The sequence below is a fragment of the Acytostelium subglobosum genome (assembly GCF_000787575.1).
Source record: "Acytostelium subglobosum LB1 DNA, scaffold: scaffold1, whole genome shotgun sequence".
Taxonomy (NCBI): domain Eukaryota; phylum Evosea; class Eumycetozoa; order Acytosteliales; family Acytosteliaceae; genus Acytostelium; species Acytostelium subglobosum.
Window position 1 is genome coordinate 1,696,606 of NW_012236531.1, and position 15,325 is coordinate 1,711,930.

The 15,325-nt window shown below is 40.8% G+C and overlaps 6 protein-coding genes across 6 annotated transcripts; 2 read left to right on the forward strand and 4 right to left on the reverse strand.

The window, feature by feature from the left end:
* Nucleotides 1-26: 26 nt before the first annotated feature.
* Nucleotides 27-3,320, reverse strand: SAMD00019534_007080 (hypothetical protein; the record flags this gene model as incomplete). The annotated part of the gene is made up of 8 exons (XM_012904141.1): nt 27-352; nt 420-1,111; nt 1,176-1,288; nt 1,353-1,929; nt 2,000-2,157; nt 2,228-3,003; nt 3,087-3,170; nt 3,254-3,320. The coding sequence occupies 8 exons, from the start codon at nt 3,318-3,320 to the stop codon at nt 27-29; spliced, it is 2,793 nt and encodes a 930-aa protein (XP_012759595.1).
* Nucleotides 3,321-4,145: 825 nt separating this feature from the next.
* SAMD00019534_007090 (hypothetical protein) lies at nt 4,146-5,636 on the forward strand (the record flags this gene model as incomplete). The annotated part of the gene is made up of 2 exons (XM_012904142.1): nt 4,146-4,218; nt 4,279-5,636. The coding sequence occupies 2 exons, from the start codon at nt 4,146-4,148 to the stop codon at nt 5,634-5,636; spliced, it is 1,431 nt and encodes a 476-aa protein (XP_012759596.1).
* Nucleotides 5,637-5,689: 53 nt separating this feature from the next.
* SAMD00019534_007100 (hypothetical protein) lies at nt 5,690-6,769 on the reverse strand (the record flags this gene model as incomplete). Its single annotated transcript, XM_012904143.1, has 1 exon — nt 5,690-6,769. One exon carries the CDS (start codon nt 6,767-6,769, stop codon nt 5,690-5,692), a length of 1,080 nt encoding a protein of 359 aa, XP_012759597.1.
* A 3,271-nt stretch (nt 6,770-10,040) lies between these two features.
* On the forward strand, nt 10,041-11,292 carry SAMD00019534_007110 (hypothetical protein; the record flags this gene model as incomplete). The annotated part of the gene is made up of 5 exons (XM_012904144.1): nt 10,041-10,060; nt 10,130-10,256; nt 10,329-10,793; nt 10,867-10,989; nt 11,050-11,292. The coding sequence occupies 5 exons, from the start codon at nt 10,041-10,043 to the stop codon at nt 11,290-11,292; spliced, it is 978 nt and encodes a 325-aa protein (XP_012759598.1).
* A 28-nt stretch (nt 11,293-11,320) lies between these two features.
* On the reverse strand, nt 11,321-12,968 carry SAMD00019534_007120 (hypothetical protein; the record flags this gene model as incomplete). Its single annotated transcript, XM_012904145.1, has 2 exons — nt 11,321-12,588; nt 12,662-12,968. 2 exons carry the CDS (start codon nt 12,966-12,968, stop codon nt 11,321-11,323), a joined length of 1,575 nt encoding a protein of 524 aa, XP_012759599.1.
* Nucleotides 12,969-13,239: 271 nt separating this feature from the next.
* SAMD00019534_007130 (hypothetical protein) lies at nt 13,240-14,469 on the reverse strand (the record flags this gene model as incomplete). The annotated part of the gene is made up of 1 exon (XM_012904146.1): nt 13,240-14,469. The coding sequence occupies one exon, from the start codon at nt 14,467-14,469 to the stop codon at nt 13,240-13,242; it is 1,230 nt and encodes a 409-aa protein (XP_012759600.1).
* Nucleotides 14,470-15,325: the final 856 nt, after the last annotated feature.

Below are 15,325 nucleotides of genomic sequence, written 5' to 3' on the forward strand. Positions count from 1 at the left end.
CATGTGGCCTTGTACCCAGATCAGTATTATTTATTGGAGCTCACTGGATGCTTCTTGATGGTCTCCTTCATTAATACGTTTTGTGAACACAAAGAAGACTCTGAGTTGAGCATCTTTCTGTAGCGGCCATCAGACATCATGAACCATGCGCTTGGATCCTTGTAGTAGACATCAATGGAATCGCGCAACTCCTTGATGTTGTTGGGGTCGCTGACTGGCACCAATGTCTCTACACGCCTCTCCAAGTTCCTATGCTGCCAATCTGCGCTGGATATGAACGCCTTTGGATTGTTGCCATTGTGGAAGTAGGAGATTCTGCTGTGCTCCAAGAACCTGCCCAAGATACTTATGACTGGAGGCGAGGATGATGTTAAAATGTGAACGTTTCACCACGAGAACGACTTTACCACTCAACATACCTTGAATATTGTGACTGATGCCGGGAATGCCTGGTAGGAGTCTGCACCTGCCCCTGACGACCAGTTTGATGGTGACACCAGCCATGCTCGCGTTGTATAGTTCATTGACTATCATCTCGTCGTCAAGACCATTCATCACAGCCATTATTGTTGCCTCTTTGCCCTCTCTTGCATTCTTTGCCTCAACTCTGATTAGTTGTAGGAGAGTTGAGCGCATGGTTAACGGAGCAATCACCAGTTTTTTGAACTCGGTGATATTGCTGCAGCCAGTGATATAGTTGAACAGGTCGCACATGTCCTTGCCCAACTCTTGGTCGCAACTGAAAATGCCAATATCCGTGTAGAAGTTGGCCGTGCTGGCATTGTAGTTGCCTGTGGAGTAGTGCATGTACGTCTTGAGCTTCTTGTCCTCCTCCTCACGTACCACCATGGCAATCTTGGCGTGAGTCTTTAGACCAACAATGCCGTAGATCACGTTACAACCCGCCTGTTGAAGCTGTTCTGCATACTTTTTGTTCTGTACCTCGTCTCCACTCGCCTTAAGATCCACAAGTACATGGACATCCTTGTCGCGCGAAGCAGCTTCACACAGAGCTCCAATCAATTGTGAATTGGGGTTGGTCCTATAAATCGATATCTTTATAGTCTTTACATGTGGATCCTTCACTGAGCTCTCAATGAAGAGTTGGACACTGGTATATGTGTGATTGAGTTAGTATGTTGGACAATCTATCAATAATTCAACCATGGACATACCTGCTATTGAAGCTGACGTAGGGTAGTTTGACCAGGAGGTCACCATTCCTTATTGTACTGAATATGTCTTGGGAAGTTAATCGATTGTGGGTGTGTGGTACCCATGGTTCAAACTGTGAGTTGAGTGTGAGTACAAACGCCTATAAAATAATGGCCACATTGAATGAGTTAACATACTTTGAGATGGGGCAGGTCCACCTGGCACAACTCGAATAGATCAGAGAGGCCAAGGAGACCATCGATGGTGAACAAGTCGCCCTCGTCCAGTTTTAGATGTGTGGATAAGGTGTCGATGATGTCCTTGGACATTGAGGCTGAGACCTCAAGACGAACCATTGGCGCAAATTTGCATTTGTGGATCTCGGTCTCGATGTGCTCTCTCAGGTCTTTGGCCTTCTTTTCGTTCAGCTTCAGGTCGTTATGACGCGTGACCCTGAACAGCGCCTGTTCCAATATCTTGGTGTTTGGGAACAGTGTGTCCAAGTTGGCCAGGATGATCTCTTCCATCGGTATATAACTATAGTTGGATCGTTGTGAGATAGGATAGAAGCGAGATAGTGTCTTGGGTACGGTGACACAACCGAATCTGGTGTCGCCATTTTCGAGCTTGAGACTGACGGCGATATTCAAACTGAGGTTGTTAAGATTGGGGAATGGATGTCCAGCATCAACCACCAGCGGTGTTATCAATGGGAACATTTGCAAGAAGTATTCACTCAACTTCTGCTTCTCCTCGTTGTTCAAGTCATTGTATCTGTTAATTGATTGAGTTTGTTAGACCTCAAGTGACTTGGACAATGATCTGTGGTCTATGGGAAGCATACTTAAGAATGGATATATTGTTGGCAAGCTGGGGCAACAGGACATCATTGAACAGTTTGTAGGCGACGTTGATCAAGTCTCTAGTTGTACTACGCACAATGGCGATGTAGCTATCCTCGGACTTCAATGACTTGCAAGTTGGGATGAAATCACTTCTCAGCTAGAATGACATGCGGCGTTAGGATGAATGAATGAATGAGTGAAAGAATGAATGTAGACTCGATGGATACCTTTTGAGCTCGTTTGCAAAAGTACACGTCGATGTTTTGTAAGGCGATGGCCAAGAACCTGATCCTTTCCAACTCTGGATGGGACTTGATGTGTGCCTCGTTCAGGATGCGGTTGAAGTAGATGAGCTCGGCCAACTCGCGACTGAACAATCTGCTGAGTTGGAGAATCTTGGGGTCCAAAGGGATGTCTTCCACTGGCATTAGCTGACCAGAGGAGGAGGAGGCCTGTTGATCTTCGTCTGTGACCTTGGACAGCTGTAGGCTGGAGATAATGTTGAACTTGTCGTTGGGCAATGGCGAGTTCTCAACCAGTTGTTGAGGACAAGAGATGAACAGTTGGTCGACATTGAACGATGAGGTCGAGGGGAAGGCCGACAGATGAGTCGTGCCGCCCGATGGGGTTGTCAACTGCGCGAAGGAGGAGACGACATCTCCATACAGTTTGAGAATGGGAGAGCCATACGAGGGAACTACCAAGTAATCCTTGTGGCTTAACACTTGCAGATGGGCAGCTTCTGGGAGTTGGTTGCAGTTGGGCGGGGGGACGGAACTGGTATTTTTGGCGTTACTTGGCCCTTCATGATGGCACGTGCCTGGTCGAACTTTGCCAAGGTAACTTTCGGCAATCACCAGTCCAGGTAAGTTACCACTGACTCCGTTTCCCAGGGATGGAGGCACAGATGCAGGTGATTGCAAGACCTGCTGAGGGCAAGCCGGACCACCATTGACATTTGCTGTCTCATCCTCAAGCTCCAATTCAGAAATTAAAATAGAACCTTAATAGGTGATGAAGAGAGAGAGTATTATAGTTGTTAGTCAATCAACACTATTGTATGTTCTTCCTTGTGTACCAACTTACTGCAAGAGTTCTTCAAATTGTTTTCATACTTTAGATCACCTTGTATCTTGGATAAAGGTATTTCTTCAAAATTATTCATAGAACCTATAAATATATATGATTAGGGAGAGTCTATTAGTACATATACATTGTAAAATGTTGAGGAGCCATCAATCTAATTTACTTACAATCGCTAGGACTCTGTTGAGGTACCAACGACGTCTTGTATTTACTCAATGATAAATCATCAATCATCGGATCAGCTGGAGCATCAGCATCATTACATATATGACTTCCCAATTGTGGTTGATCCCAGTGGCGAGGAACAACCAGATCATCAATCATTTCATCGGACGAACGTACAAATGGTGGCTCAGAAAAATAGCTCATTGCTTCTTCATAATTACTATCTAATTCTAAGATTGAAGTATATATAACAAAGTAAGTGTATGTTAGTATTGTATGTATGTATGATTGATTGAATGATTGAGTATGTTGATTGATTGAGGGAGGACATACCACGATGTTTTGCTTGTTCAGTTACCATTGTTCTAATACTAATCTTAAAGTTGTAAATTGTTATATGTATGTTATTATAGTTATAATTGTTGTGGGTATGTCTTGAGTCCTATGAATAGGGCGAACTTTACTAAAGTTAAGGTGAAGTCAAGAAGTGTTGAATTACCCACCACACTGTTTAATTAAAACAAATGTAATTGCCCCCTAAAAGGTGAATGTGTGAGTTGATCAAAGAAAGAGTAGAGAACACCACCACACGCAAATGTCTCTTCACCTACCCCCACCGGGATTCCACAGGGGAGACCAAGCAATGATCATATGTTCTTTTGATCAAAATATGAAGTTCATTCATTCAAGATGGAGATACTACCACATACATTATTGAGAGAGATAGTATCACATTTGGATAGAAACATTGATAGGTTGGTATTGTCGTTGGTGTGTAGACGGTTGTATGAACATCGATTCAAATATCTACACTTGAATGTTGAGCATAGACCCTTTGAAGAATACAAACATCTTCAATCATACCATCCACTCCTACTCAACATCACTCAATTGATGAAGAGAGTCTACATATTCACCAATGAACAGTTCAAAGATCGCAAAGGTTACGATGTATACCTCAATGTTGGTATGTATTTGATCAATCATTCAATCAACTACATTGACTGACCAATCAATCAATCATTAGATGGTATGGACAAGAATAGTTATAGTACATTGTGCGAACAGGTGTTGAGTATAGCTAGTATTGAATCTATTGTGTTTGAGGACTATCCTCTTAAACAGTTTGGTCATTCATTCTGGTTGGATATCAATGATATGTTGTTGGCGTTAAGTCAACGATCACATCCAAACAACAACAACAACAACCTTGGCGTCAGGGTATCATACAACAAAGTGTCTGATCCTGAGCGATTGCCATCAACACTACATCTATCACGAATGAGCATTCACTATGTTGAGAGCAACACATTCAGCTCTGATCATATACCAAGCACATTGACTCATCTATCCATCAATGGTTTGATCAACAAACCGTTGGACTTTATCCTACCACAGTCGCTTAGGACCTTGGACCTTTCAGGAGCTTACAATTGGAACCAACCAATGGCGCCAGGTGGTCTACCTGCACGTCTGGAGATTATCCGTTTTGGTCATTCATTCGATCAGCCTATCCAGAAAGGTGCCCTGCCCTCAACTATCAAGGATGTCTCCTTTGGTGATATGTTTGATCAACCATTGAGTGGAGATAACTTACCACCTGCTCTTACTAAGCTCGGACTTGGCGAATGTTCATTCAGACATAGGCTCACCGGTTTGCCTGTTAGTCTGGTCGACTTGTCGTTGGGCGCCAACTACAATCATGTGATTGATCATCCCATGTTGGTTCACTTGGCCACCAAGTTCTCCAAACCATCGTTGGACAATCTGGTCATGACATATCTAAAGGTGTTGCGATTTATGGTTGTGACAGTGGATACCCTTTCAAAGATCACCTCGGCTGCCTACCCATGCCTCGAGACTCTAACGACTACATCATTCAACGAGAATAGCAGCCTAGTTGATGTGATTGACCTCTCAAATCTACCATCAACACTTCTCAATGTTTATATAATGCCAAACATTGCGATCAAGTCCCTTCCAGATAGCGTGGAGAGTATTGTCATCAATGCATTGAGGTATCGCAAGTCAAAGTCTTCGCCAAGTAGACTGTGCCTCGATCGCATTCCATCTTCGACTAAATATCTCGACCTGAACATCCACGGTCAAAAGCTACATGATATAGTGCCAGTCTCATCAACAACTTGGTGGCCACGTAGAGTATCGATCAGGACTGAAGCGATGGATCGTCAAGAGATCATTGATCTATTGGAGCATCAACTTCTAAACACCACGATCATCCAACTGTCCATCTACCATCGACCCCAAATCAACCTTCTGCGAATATCACCAACCTTGTTCTTCAGGTACACAACAAACAGTCGAGTTAGTGGAAGTGGATTCACAGATGTAGCAACTGTGATTGGATTGTTGACATCCACGTGAATCAATGAATGAATGACGACACTCTTGTCGGCCTCATTGGAACACAGTGTTTATTAATGTCCAATGTTCTTGATGAATTGAGCTCGACGAATGTTGTCAATAACGACGAACTCACATGTTGTAATGTCATTGTAATTGATACGAAGGAACACAGTCTCTGAGATACGAAGGAGCTTGAAACAATACTCTTTGTAGAATGTATGGCTCTCCAACTTTACGACGGACTTGGGTATCTGGTGAAGGAATTCATCAACGTTGGTGCAATATGTTAGATTGAGTGATCGGAGTGTTGGAGGCAATGACTCTGGTTGGATATGGTAATGGAAGGCATGAATGTGTAGTGATGTTATGCTTGGTGGGAGGTCACCAGGTAGTATTGGGATGTTGTAATCAATGAGTGAGAGTGACAATAATGATGATGGCCATATTTGTGAAGACTCTAGAGTGAAAGTGTCCCTGGATCGTCCACAATTGATGAATAGGTTGTCCAATGGTGTATGAGCGAATGAAGTGATCGGTCCGTTTGGTGCAATGTGTAGAGATCGAAGTGTTGAGGGTAGCGTGCTAAGGTCATTCTCCTCCAGAGGTCGCGTCTCTTTGAACTTTTCAATCTTGAGTTCCTCGAGTGAAGGGAAGGAGTAAGAGATGATTGCCGCAAGACTAGAGTATGGCATCTCTGCGAATAATAGTTCCTTGAGGTGAGGAAATATGTTGGGTCGCGAGTAGAGGGTGGTGTCAGACATTCCTATCACATGATTGTTATAGTTGGGCATTGACAGTTTTGTGACTGTTGTTGGGAGGTTGGGCAATGGGTGACGGTAGACTGAGCCTTGGAATACAAGTTGAAGTAGTGATGGAGGTAGTGTATCACGATCCAGTGGATGATTAAATGCCATGTTTAACTCGAGTCGTGTGAGTGACTCTGGTAGATTGCTCCTGGATAATGGTTGATTAAAGTATTGGCCAAAGATGATTGTATCCAACTTTGACGGTAGGGTTCCTGGGGTAATTGGATGGTTCCATTTGGAGAGTCCGAGGTCCAATGTCTTTAGACCAACTGGTAACACATTGTCCAGTCTACCTGTGATCACATCGCCGGCGATAGTCAAATGTACGAGTGTCTTTGGGAGCATATTTGGTGCCCATTGCCATCCAAGTGGCGAATGGATATCCAATGATTTCAAGGGTAGGTTTTTGAGGGCTGACGATGGTGATGGTTTCATTTCGAGTTGAACCTTTATATTGGTGATTGGCCTATCCTTATACAAATCAATTATCTCATTAACATCATCAATGATCGCTTCTTTACTAATCTTTATAAGTACATAATTGATGCTGTTCAATGACTTTAGATCATTCTTCCAATTCTTATTTGTACCTATTGATGATAATGATGATCAAAATGTTAGTTTGTGTCTTGAATCACGTGACATCACAATAGATATGGCTTACAAACATCATAATCTAGGTCAAAGTATTGTGCTTGGAATGAGGACTTTGTGTGGATAAAGACTGATTTTGGCTCTTTGTTGATTGATTGAATCAGTTGTTCATATGATCTCATTGATGTGTTGAGTTGGTGTTGTTGACTTGTTGACTTTTGGGCCATTCCTTTGCCAACAAAGTATAGATATGAAAGACGCCAATCAAACAATCTCTTACAACACAATGACATCATCAAACGATCCAAGTCCTCATCTAAACAATCGACAAGTACTCTCAATACAGTAAGAGGTAGTATATCTAACATTGTGTGTGTATCTGTATTTGTATCTGTATTTGTTCTGACGAGAATGAACCGTCAAAATTGAATCAAATCAATCTTTCACAGGTCCATCTTGGAAGTTTCCAATTTCCGGATCGGGTGGCTGACTAACTAATGGTGCACAGTGACTTGCCAGGTGGTGATATCCAGATCTTTTCACCAAGTTGTTGAAGATATTCAGCGGTGACGTAACGTCTTGAAATATCAATGAAGCCAGATATTGATAAGTCTGACACATCTCCTCCTTTTCTGTCTCTTTCCAAAGAGTCTGGAAACAGATCACCAAGAATACATGATCTGATTATCCTTGAGAAGGCGAGAATGATTGACTGAGGAAGGAGGGCGATCCTCAACTCTGTAACTCATGTTGGTATTCGACGAAGATTGTCAAACACATACTTTGTTTGATGGATTATTGATGATTCATATGAAGAGTGTACTAAATTGATTGATCGAATGGTATCTTGTAATCCAAATTGTTGCTGGTGTTGTAGAGATTCTGATGAAGCTTGAATTATTTCAATGATTGAGGTATATTGAACAATACGATTCCTATGCCAGCGATTTGATTGATGGTGGAATTGATGGGCCAAGTGGATACCGGTAATTCTTACTGAGTTTCATGAAGTTAAGGCTAAGTTCCTCAAGATCATTGGGTAGTCGAATTGGAATGTTAGATGGCGGCAACATTCTAAAGCCCTCTATCTCTATCTGTATCTGTATGAATGTAGAGTTGAGTTCCGAAGATATTTTGGTGAGAATTAATCAATGCATGGATGATTCCTCGACCAATCACTCTTTATATGCCTTTGTGGACACTTAACGAGTTACTTGATGCCAAGGACATACATTCAATCAAAGAGAATGATATCATAGACTCATCATTACTCATACCCCTTTGCCACTACCTTACATAACAAGACAATTTATTGATTTCTTCTTCTTTAGAGGATCTAATTGTGTCTTTGATGGGATGATATCTTCGTTGTTGTAGCTGGAGATCCCCCATTTAGACATGTCCTCATCCAACTTGAGGTACAAAGTGTCTGTGAGTCTATAATATTGTAAACATACAACTCCATAAATATTGTAACTTAGTCGTACAATATTCAATGGTAGATTGGTTCTTGAAGGTAGTACCAATATATATCTAGTGCTTGAAATTGTCAATGATCTGATTGAACTTGGCAGCACTTTGATTACATCAATGTCATGATTGTAGCTTGCCAATGACAAATCTGTAACTGACGATGGTATGTCGCCTGGTTTGAAGAATCCTTGATACCCATAAATATACAACTTGTTAACAGAGTGAGGTATCCAATTGCCAAGACTCTTTCGCTGCGGGAACATTGGTGACATATTGATTTGTAGGTGCTCGATATTCTGTGGCAGCTCGTATGGTCGAGCAAGTTCCAACAGAACATCTCGCAAAGTTGATGGAAGATGTTTGAATACAAGTGATTTTGGTTGATCTTGGAATGAGAATACAGATAGTTTGGTGAGCGAGGGGAATGATTGGGCTGTGATCCTGGCAATAACTTCGCTCCTCACATGAGGTAACAGCATGGTGGTCATGTTGATGAATGGTTGTGTTGTACAGAATCGTGGATTGATAGAGTTGATTATAATGGTGCGCAGAGATGTGCATGATATGAGTGAGTCATACTCGACACCAATGGATAGATGGGTGACTTGAGGCGGGAGGTCATATGGCAGTAGGTAATAATCTAGCATTATACTCTCTAGTCTAGGTGGTAGGGCACTAGGTGTGATAGGTTTGTTCCAGAAATTTGAATTGTTCTTGGACAGACATCTTAGTGTGTCGGGTAAGACATGATCCAGTGTACCATCAAAGTCACCAGTGATAATGAGTGATTCCAATCTCTCTGGAAGTGAGTTTGGTACGATTGTACTATGTGTCTCGTCAAATCCGACTGTTAGCTCATTAATTGGAGTGTCTGGCGGTGGTAGTCTACAAGCTGGTGCATTATAAACGAACTTTAAATGACTTGCTCTTTCTGCCACCTCTTTCAAATCACTCCAGAACTTTGCTGTGAACTGATGTTCATCATCATCACTAAGCCACACTCTCTGAACCTGGCCTGCCCTGGTCATAAAGTCCTCCTTCCAACTATCGATCATACTTCCTTCTCCATCTCCTAATCAAGTATGTATTGTGTCAGTCACGATCAACCAATCAACCAATCAATCAAAGGATGTACATACCAACAATGAAGTGCTTTTTGGGATCATAGATATCATCAATGGGCATTGCACTATATATTGTAGCAGTGTAGAGGATTGATTTGTTTATGACATCATCAAGTATTATCTGTTTATATGATTGTAGATGTAGTCTTGATGATCCATTTACAAGTCCATAATTTATATAATGCAACCATTGTTTATGATCAAAGCAAAGATACTTTAGTCTTTCACTAAACAATCGTTTACAAACCAATGTAAACCTTATTCTATCAAAATTATCATCTATTAATGTAACTATATATTGTATTATCCTCAAAGGTAATGTATCCATTATCTTTACAACTTGGAAAAGATTGGAAATGGTCCAATTTTTAAGTTTTGGACACTTCTGACACTTTCTTCGACTTCACTCATTCACTCCATCAATTATGTCAACAACAGATAACAAGTATCTTTATAATCTTGTCAATCATAAGCTAACTAGTAACTTACTTGATTGTAAATGGATACCTAATAGTTGTAGAGTGATCACTGTTGGATACAGTGGAGCAAAGTCCAATCTAAAAGGTGACATTAGGATATTCCATCTTGATGATGTTGATCCTACGACTCCATCCGCTGCACGTCTTACCCTGTCCAATCAAGTATGTGTATACATACTCAAAGATTGATCAATCATATGTACATTATACATGACACTAACTCCTACACTCAAGGGTGAATCATCGTCCAAACTCAGGTGTTGCTCATTCATAAAGGATGAGCAGTTGGCACCATCAAGACATATGGCTGTTGGTGACTTTGCTGGCAACCTTTCAATTTGGGACATTGACAGATTGGATGTACCAATTAGATCGACAACAATGTCGACGACAGCGACGACAACGACAACGACATCAGGTGGAAACATACAATCTCACAATAGTACTGTAAATGCAATTGATTGCTATCAATCATTGATAGCAACAGGTGGACGTGATGGATATATTGCGATATGGGATTCAAGAGGACCTCTAAAGACTAGCACACATTCATTCTCACATCAAGTCGATGAGAAGAAGGACTGTTGGTCACTTCTAATACATGGAACAAACGTACTTGGTGGCTACGAGAATGGTGACCTAGACATCTTTGATCTGCGGACGAATAAGCGACTATCATCAATCAATATGAAATCATCAGTATGATCAATCAATCAATCTCACCATTGGGTCATCCACTCACTCATTCACTCATTCATTCATCTACGACTAGGTCACGAGCATATCTTTGAACAATCGGTTTGATTATGGAAGTATCATTGTTGGAGGAAATGAATCAACAATGACAACAATGTCATGGTCCAATCAATTATTCACTCAAGTCCATGAACAAAAGGTAATCCATCCCATCCATCAATGTTTGTACCTAACTAACATCCACTTTACCTACCCTTAGGGATTGAGCAAGTTCATTTGGTCAGCGAGATACTCACCGTTCAAGTCCAATGTATATTGTACATCAGATAGTGATGGCAATGTATCATTGTATGATGACAAAGTGCTGGTCGATAGGATCAAGATATGTGACTTCCCAGTTCTACACCTCGATTACAATCAACACAAAGAAGGACTAATGGCTGCCATCTCTCTAAACAGGAAGTTGTCAATAATAATATCACCATACGGTCAATCACTGTGATTGATTGATCAACCAACCCTTGGGTTTATTAGGAAACACTGCACTTTGAAGGCTCTGTGGAAGTGGGGTCTGCTGGACCCTTGGTATGATTGATGATACTGTCATAGATGGTGAAGCCACAATGTGATAGGTCATCATTGAGAAGGAGGAACAGTGTGTCTGTTAATCTATGTAGTCTGGCCAACATTCGTCCATTGATGTCCAGAATGTTCAACTCTGTGATTGAGTTGGATGGTGGACGATGAAGTCGTAGTAATTCGCCAGAGATAGTCAACGATCTCAAGGAAGTTGGTAGATGTTTAAAGTTGATTGGCGCACCGCTATGATATGTCAATGATGTGACCGATGATGGTATATCACCAATCTGTTGAATCTCATCACATTGATTGATTGTCAATGATGTGATTGAATCGGAAAGCCAATGTTTGTTCTTCTTCGAACCGAATCCAGGTAATGTACAAAGACTCAACTCCCTCAGTCCGGTGGGGAGTGTGAATGGTCTGGAGAACTGAAGACTCAGACTTTGGATCGACAATGGTAATGACATCAGATGGATCTTGTCCGCCTTGTCTGTGAATGATCGCACTTGTAGACATGTGAGCGATGGGAATGACGACCCTGTGATAGTCGCGATCACATTGCTCTGTACTCGTTTGAGGATCAACGTTTTGAGTGATTCATTGATTTGGCTAAAGACAGGGTTTGGAGACCGAATGATCAGTTTCTTGAGTGATGGAGGACTTGTGATCACGTGGTTGTACTCTGCGCCCAGTGATAGATGTGTGAGATTGTGAATACACTCGAGATCAAGATGATGGTTGTATTGCCTGCCAAGACTAAGTGATTCAAGACCTGAAGGGATGATTCCAGGGGTGATTGGTTGGTTCCATACGTCATCCATCGTCAACACTTTGAGCCCATCTGGCAACACTCCATCCAAAGTGCCCACAAAGTTGCCTTTGATGTTGAGCACCGTCAATGATATAGGTAGGTCCATTATAGTTTGATTGAATGCGGTATGATCGGTTGACGCAACATCTCCATCAAACACTATTGTCAACTCTGTGAATGGTAGACGTGGAAGTGGTGCCATGTTACGTCTATTCCATGACCTCTCATTATATGCCAACTGTACATTTGAACCTGATCGCGACAACTTCTCCATTAGAACACTCAGCTCTATCCAGAAGTATGAGCTGAATGGATAGTCTGACGGTGACATTATCTCAATGCGGCCAATCCTATCATGCATGGATAATATCTCATCTTGCCATATATCCTGCACTGATGTCATTGCTACAACAGTCACACAATGTCAGGTCAGTCAGTCTATCAATCAAACGATCATTCAATCAATTATATTACATACACAGGAAGAAGCAATGATCGAATGAGTCGAGTGGTACAATGTGCATGGGAATAGTGATGAGTGCTGATTGATTCTTCTTGAGTGCGACATCATTGAATATAATCTGTTTGTAAGAGTTGAGATGTGATGCGATTGAAGTGCTGTTGTACTTTGTTCGTTGTAGAATGAACTGTTGAGTGTTGAAGCTTAAGTACTTCTCTCGCACTTCAAACAATCTCTTACATAACAATGTTATCTTGATACGATCTGCATTGTTTGGTATCAATGATACAACCTGTCTAAGTAGAGAGTATGGCCAAATGTCCATCTTTCTCCTTTATCTATATCTGTTCTTTTTTTTGTCCAATGATTGGATTGAAAGATTCAAAGTGGACCAATCTGACTTGGAATGATTGATCAACATCCCTGGAATCTTTCCTTTGATCAGACACCCCACCCGATCCACACTTCCAATAGGCAACACGTTGCTCCTCGGTCCACTCACTTGTGATCATCAGTTATTCTCTTTTAGAACTTCAAATGATTATATAATAATAACATTTTTATTCCTAATTTGGCGATGATTGATTATCGCCTTATTAGGAAATGATACATTTCTTCCTTGATGATGATCGTGGTGGATTTTCTTCTATTGGATCGTTTTGTTGAATACGATTGCCTAGGTATCTATCGATCCGTGAGAGGATCGAATTGTAGGTCGTGAATCCACATTGTTTAAGATCACCAGTTATACGAACAATGAATTGATCAAACGTCAATCGGTACATCTTGTAACTCTTGTTTGGTATTACTATCTCCAAGTACACGATTGACATTGGTGGTGGCATTGGGTTCAGTGCCTGTCCTCTAATTGTCAGGGATCTGATTGTAGGTGGCAATATCATGTAGTCTATAACAACAGACTCGAGATATGACAGATGAGTCAATGATGCTGGGAGTGGTACTACACTGCGTAGGAAGTTCATGGCGAATGACCCTTCGATCGACAGTGATGTGATGGAGTTTGGAAGTCTTAGGCATCCATTATTATGCATATCTGGCCTGAGTGTTAGATGCAACTTCTTCAGACCAATGGGCAAGACGAATGGTCTGTTGATCACTATCATTAGATCTTCGAGCGAGATGGGCAATGTTCCTTGTGGTAGGTGGTCAATCCTATAGTCGTCCAAGAATGAGTGTACATGAAGTTGCGTGAGTGATGGGAATGTCTTGGATTTGATCCGACAAAGCACTTTGGTATAGACGGCAGTGAGTATCAAAGACTTTAACATAGAGTATGGCTGGTCAATGTTAAAGAGTGGGCTAGGTGCATCTAAAGACAGGTATTCAAGTGATGATTCAAATGGAATGATCTTGTTGAATGATTCTCCAAGTGATACACGTGTGACACTGTTACTGCACTCTAGATCATTGAGTGGATGATCGTAGCTACGACCTAGTTGTAGTGTCTCCAGTTTGGATGGTAGTATCCCATGTGTGATTGGATTGTTCCAATCAGATGTTTTGATTGATAGGTGTCTTAGACCATCGGGCAGTGTACCCTCCTCCAATGTACCATCGAAATAACCTTCAATTGTTAATGACGTTAACGTTTCAGGCAAACTATGTCTATTGATGTTTGAACGACGATCATAACTGAATGTTATGGTCAAATCTGTAAAAGGTAGTGAAGAGGGCATTGGAAACATGTTCATCCAAACATTATATGACAATCCTATTGTTGTCATTTGTTGTTGCTCTTGTTGTTGTTGTTGTAACTTTATCAACAAGACCTCTCTCAAATCATTCCAGAACATTGGAGGCAGCATCTTTGCAACAGGTTGTATAGCAATATGACCAACATTAGGTATGGCCAATAAATAATCCTTCCAATCTCTCTCCATCTTTAATGACCACCAATCAGATATACCTAAATGTTATTGTTAATAATCAATAACAATCAAACATTAGACATACTTACCTAGTGTAATACTATGATCGTATTGATCTGAAGCCAAACATGATGGTATCATTAGGGAGACTGATCGTTGTTTCCAAATGTTGATGTTGTTGGCATCATTGTTGATGATCTTCTCGTATGACTTTAAAGGAGTTGTGATATAAAGTTGATCACCAAATAGGTTTAGATTATAAGGTGTTGAATCAAAGTGTAGATACCTATCACGTTGTTCAAACAATCTTTTACATAACAATGTAAACTTTATCTTATCCTCATTATCCACTATATAATAAACTATTTCTTGTAATACTACATGTGGTAAATTATCCATTGATTTTATAATTATCTCTTTGTTTGTGTATGTGTCGACATCACTTTGGGGGTTCACGCGACTGTTTGTGATTCGTTGTGCCCCTTCACAAAGGTCATGTACCACACTTGACCAATTCTTGTTTTGTTCTATCTCAGAGATATGTTTGATCTCGATCTAGGTCTGAAATTCATTCCCATTCTTTCAAGTAATACATCATAGTTATAAATATATATATATATGTGTTAGTTATATATTTATATAATATGTTACAAACGAAAAGACGATGGTTGTTATTATTAGTTGTAATTCTATGTTTTACTACAACTGCTATATATATAATTGTACAAAGAGAGTTATTAAGTAATAATATAAGTAGTAGTCATAGTAGTAATAGTAATACAAAGACAGAACA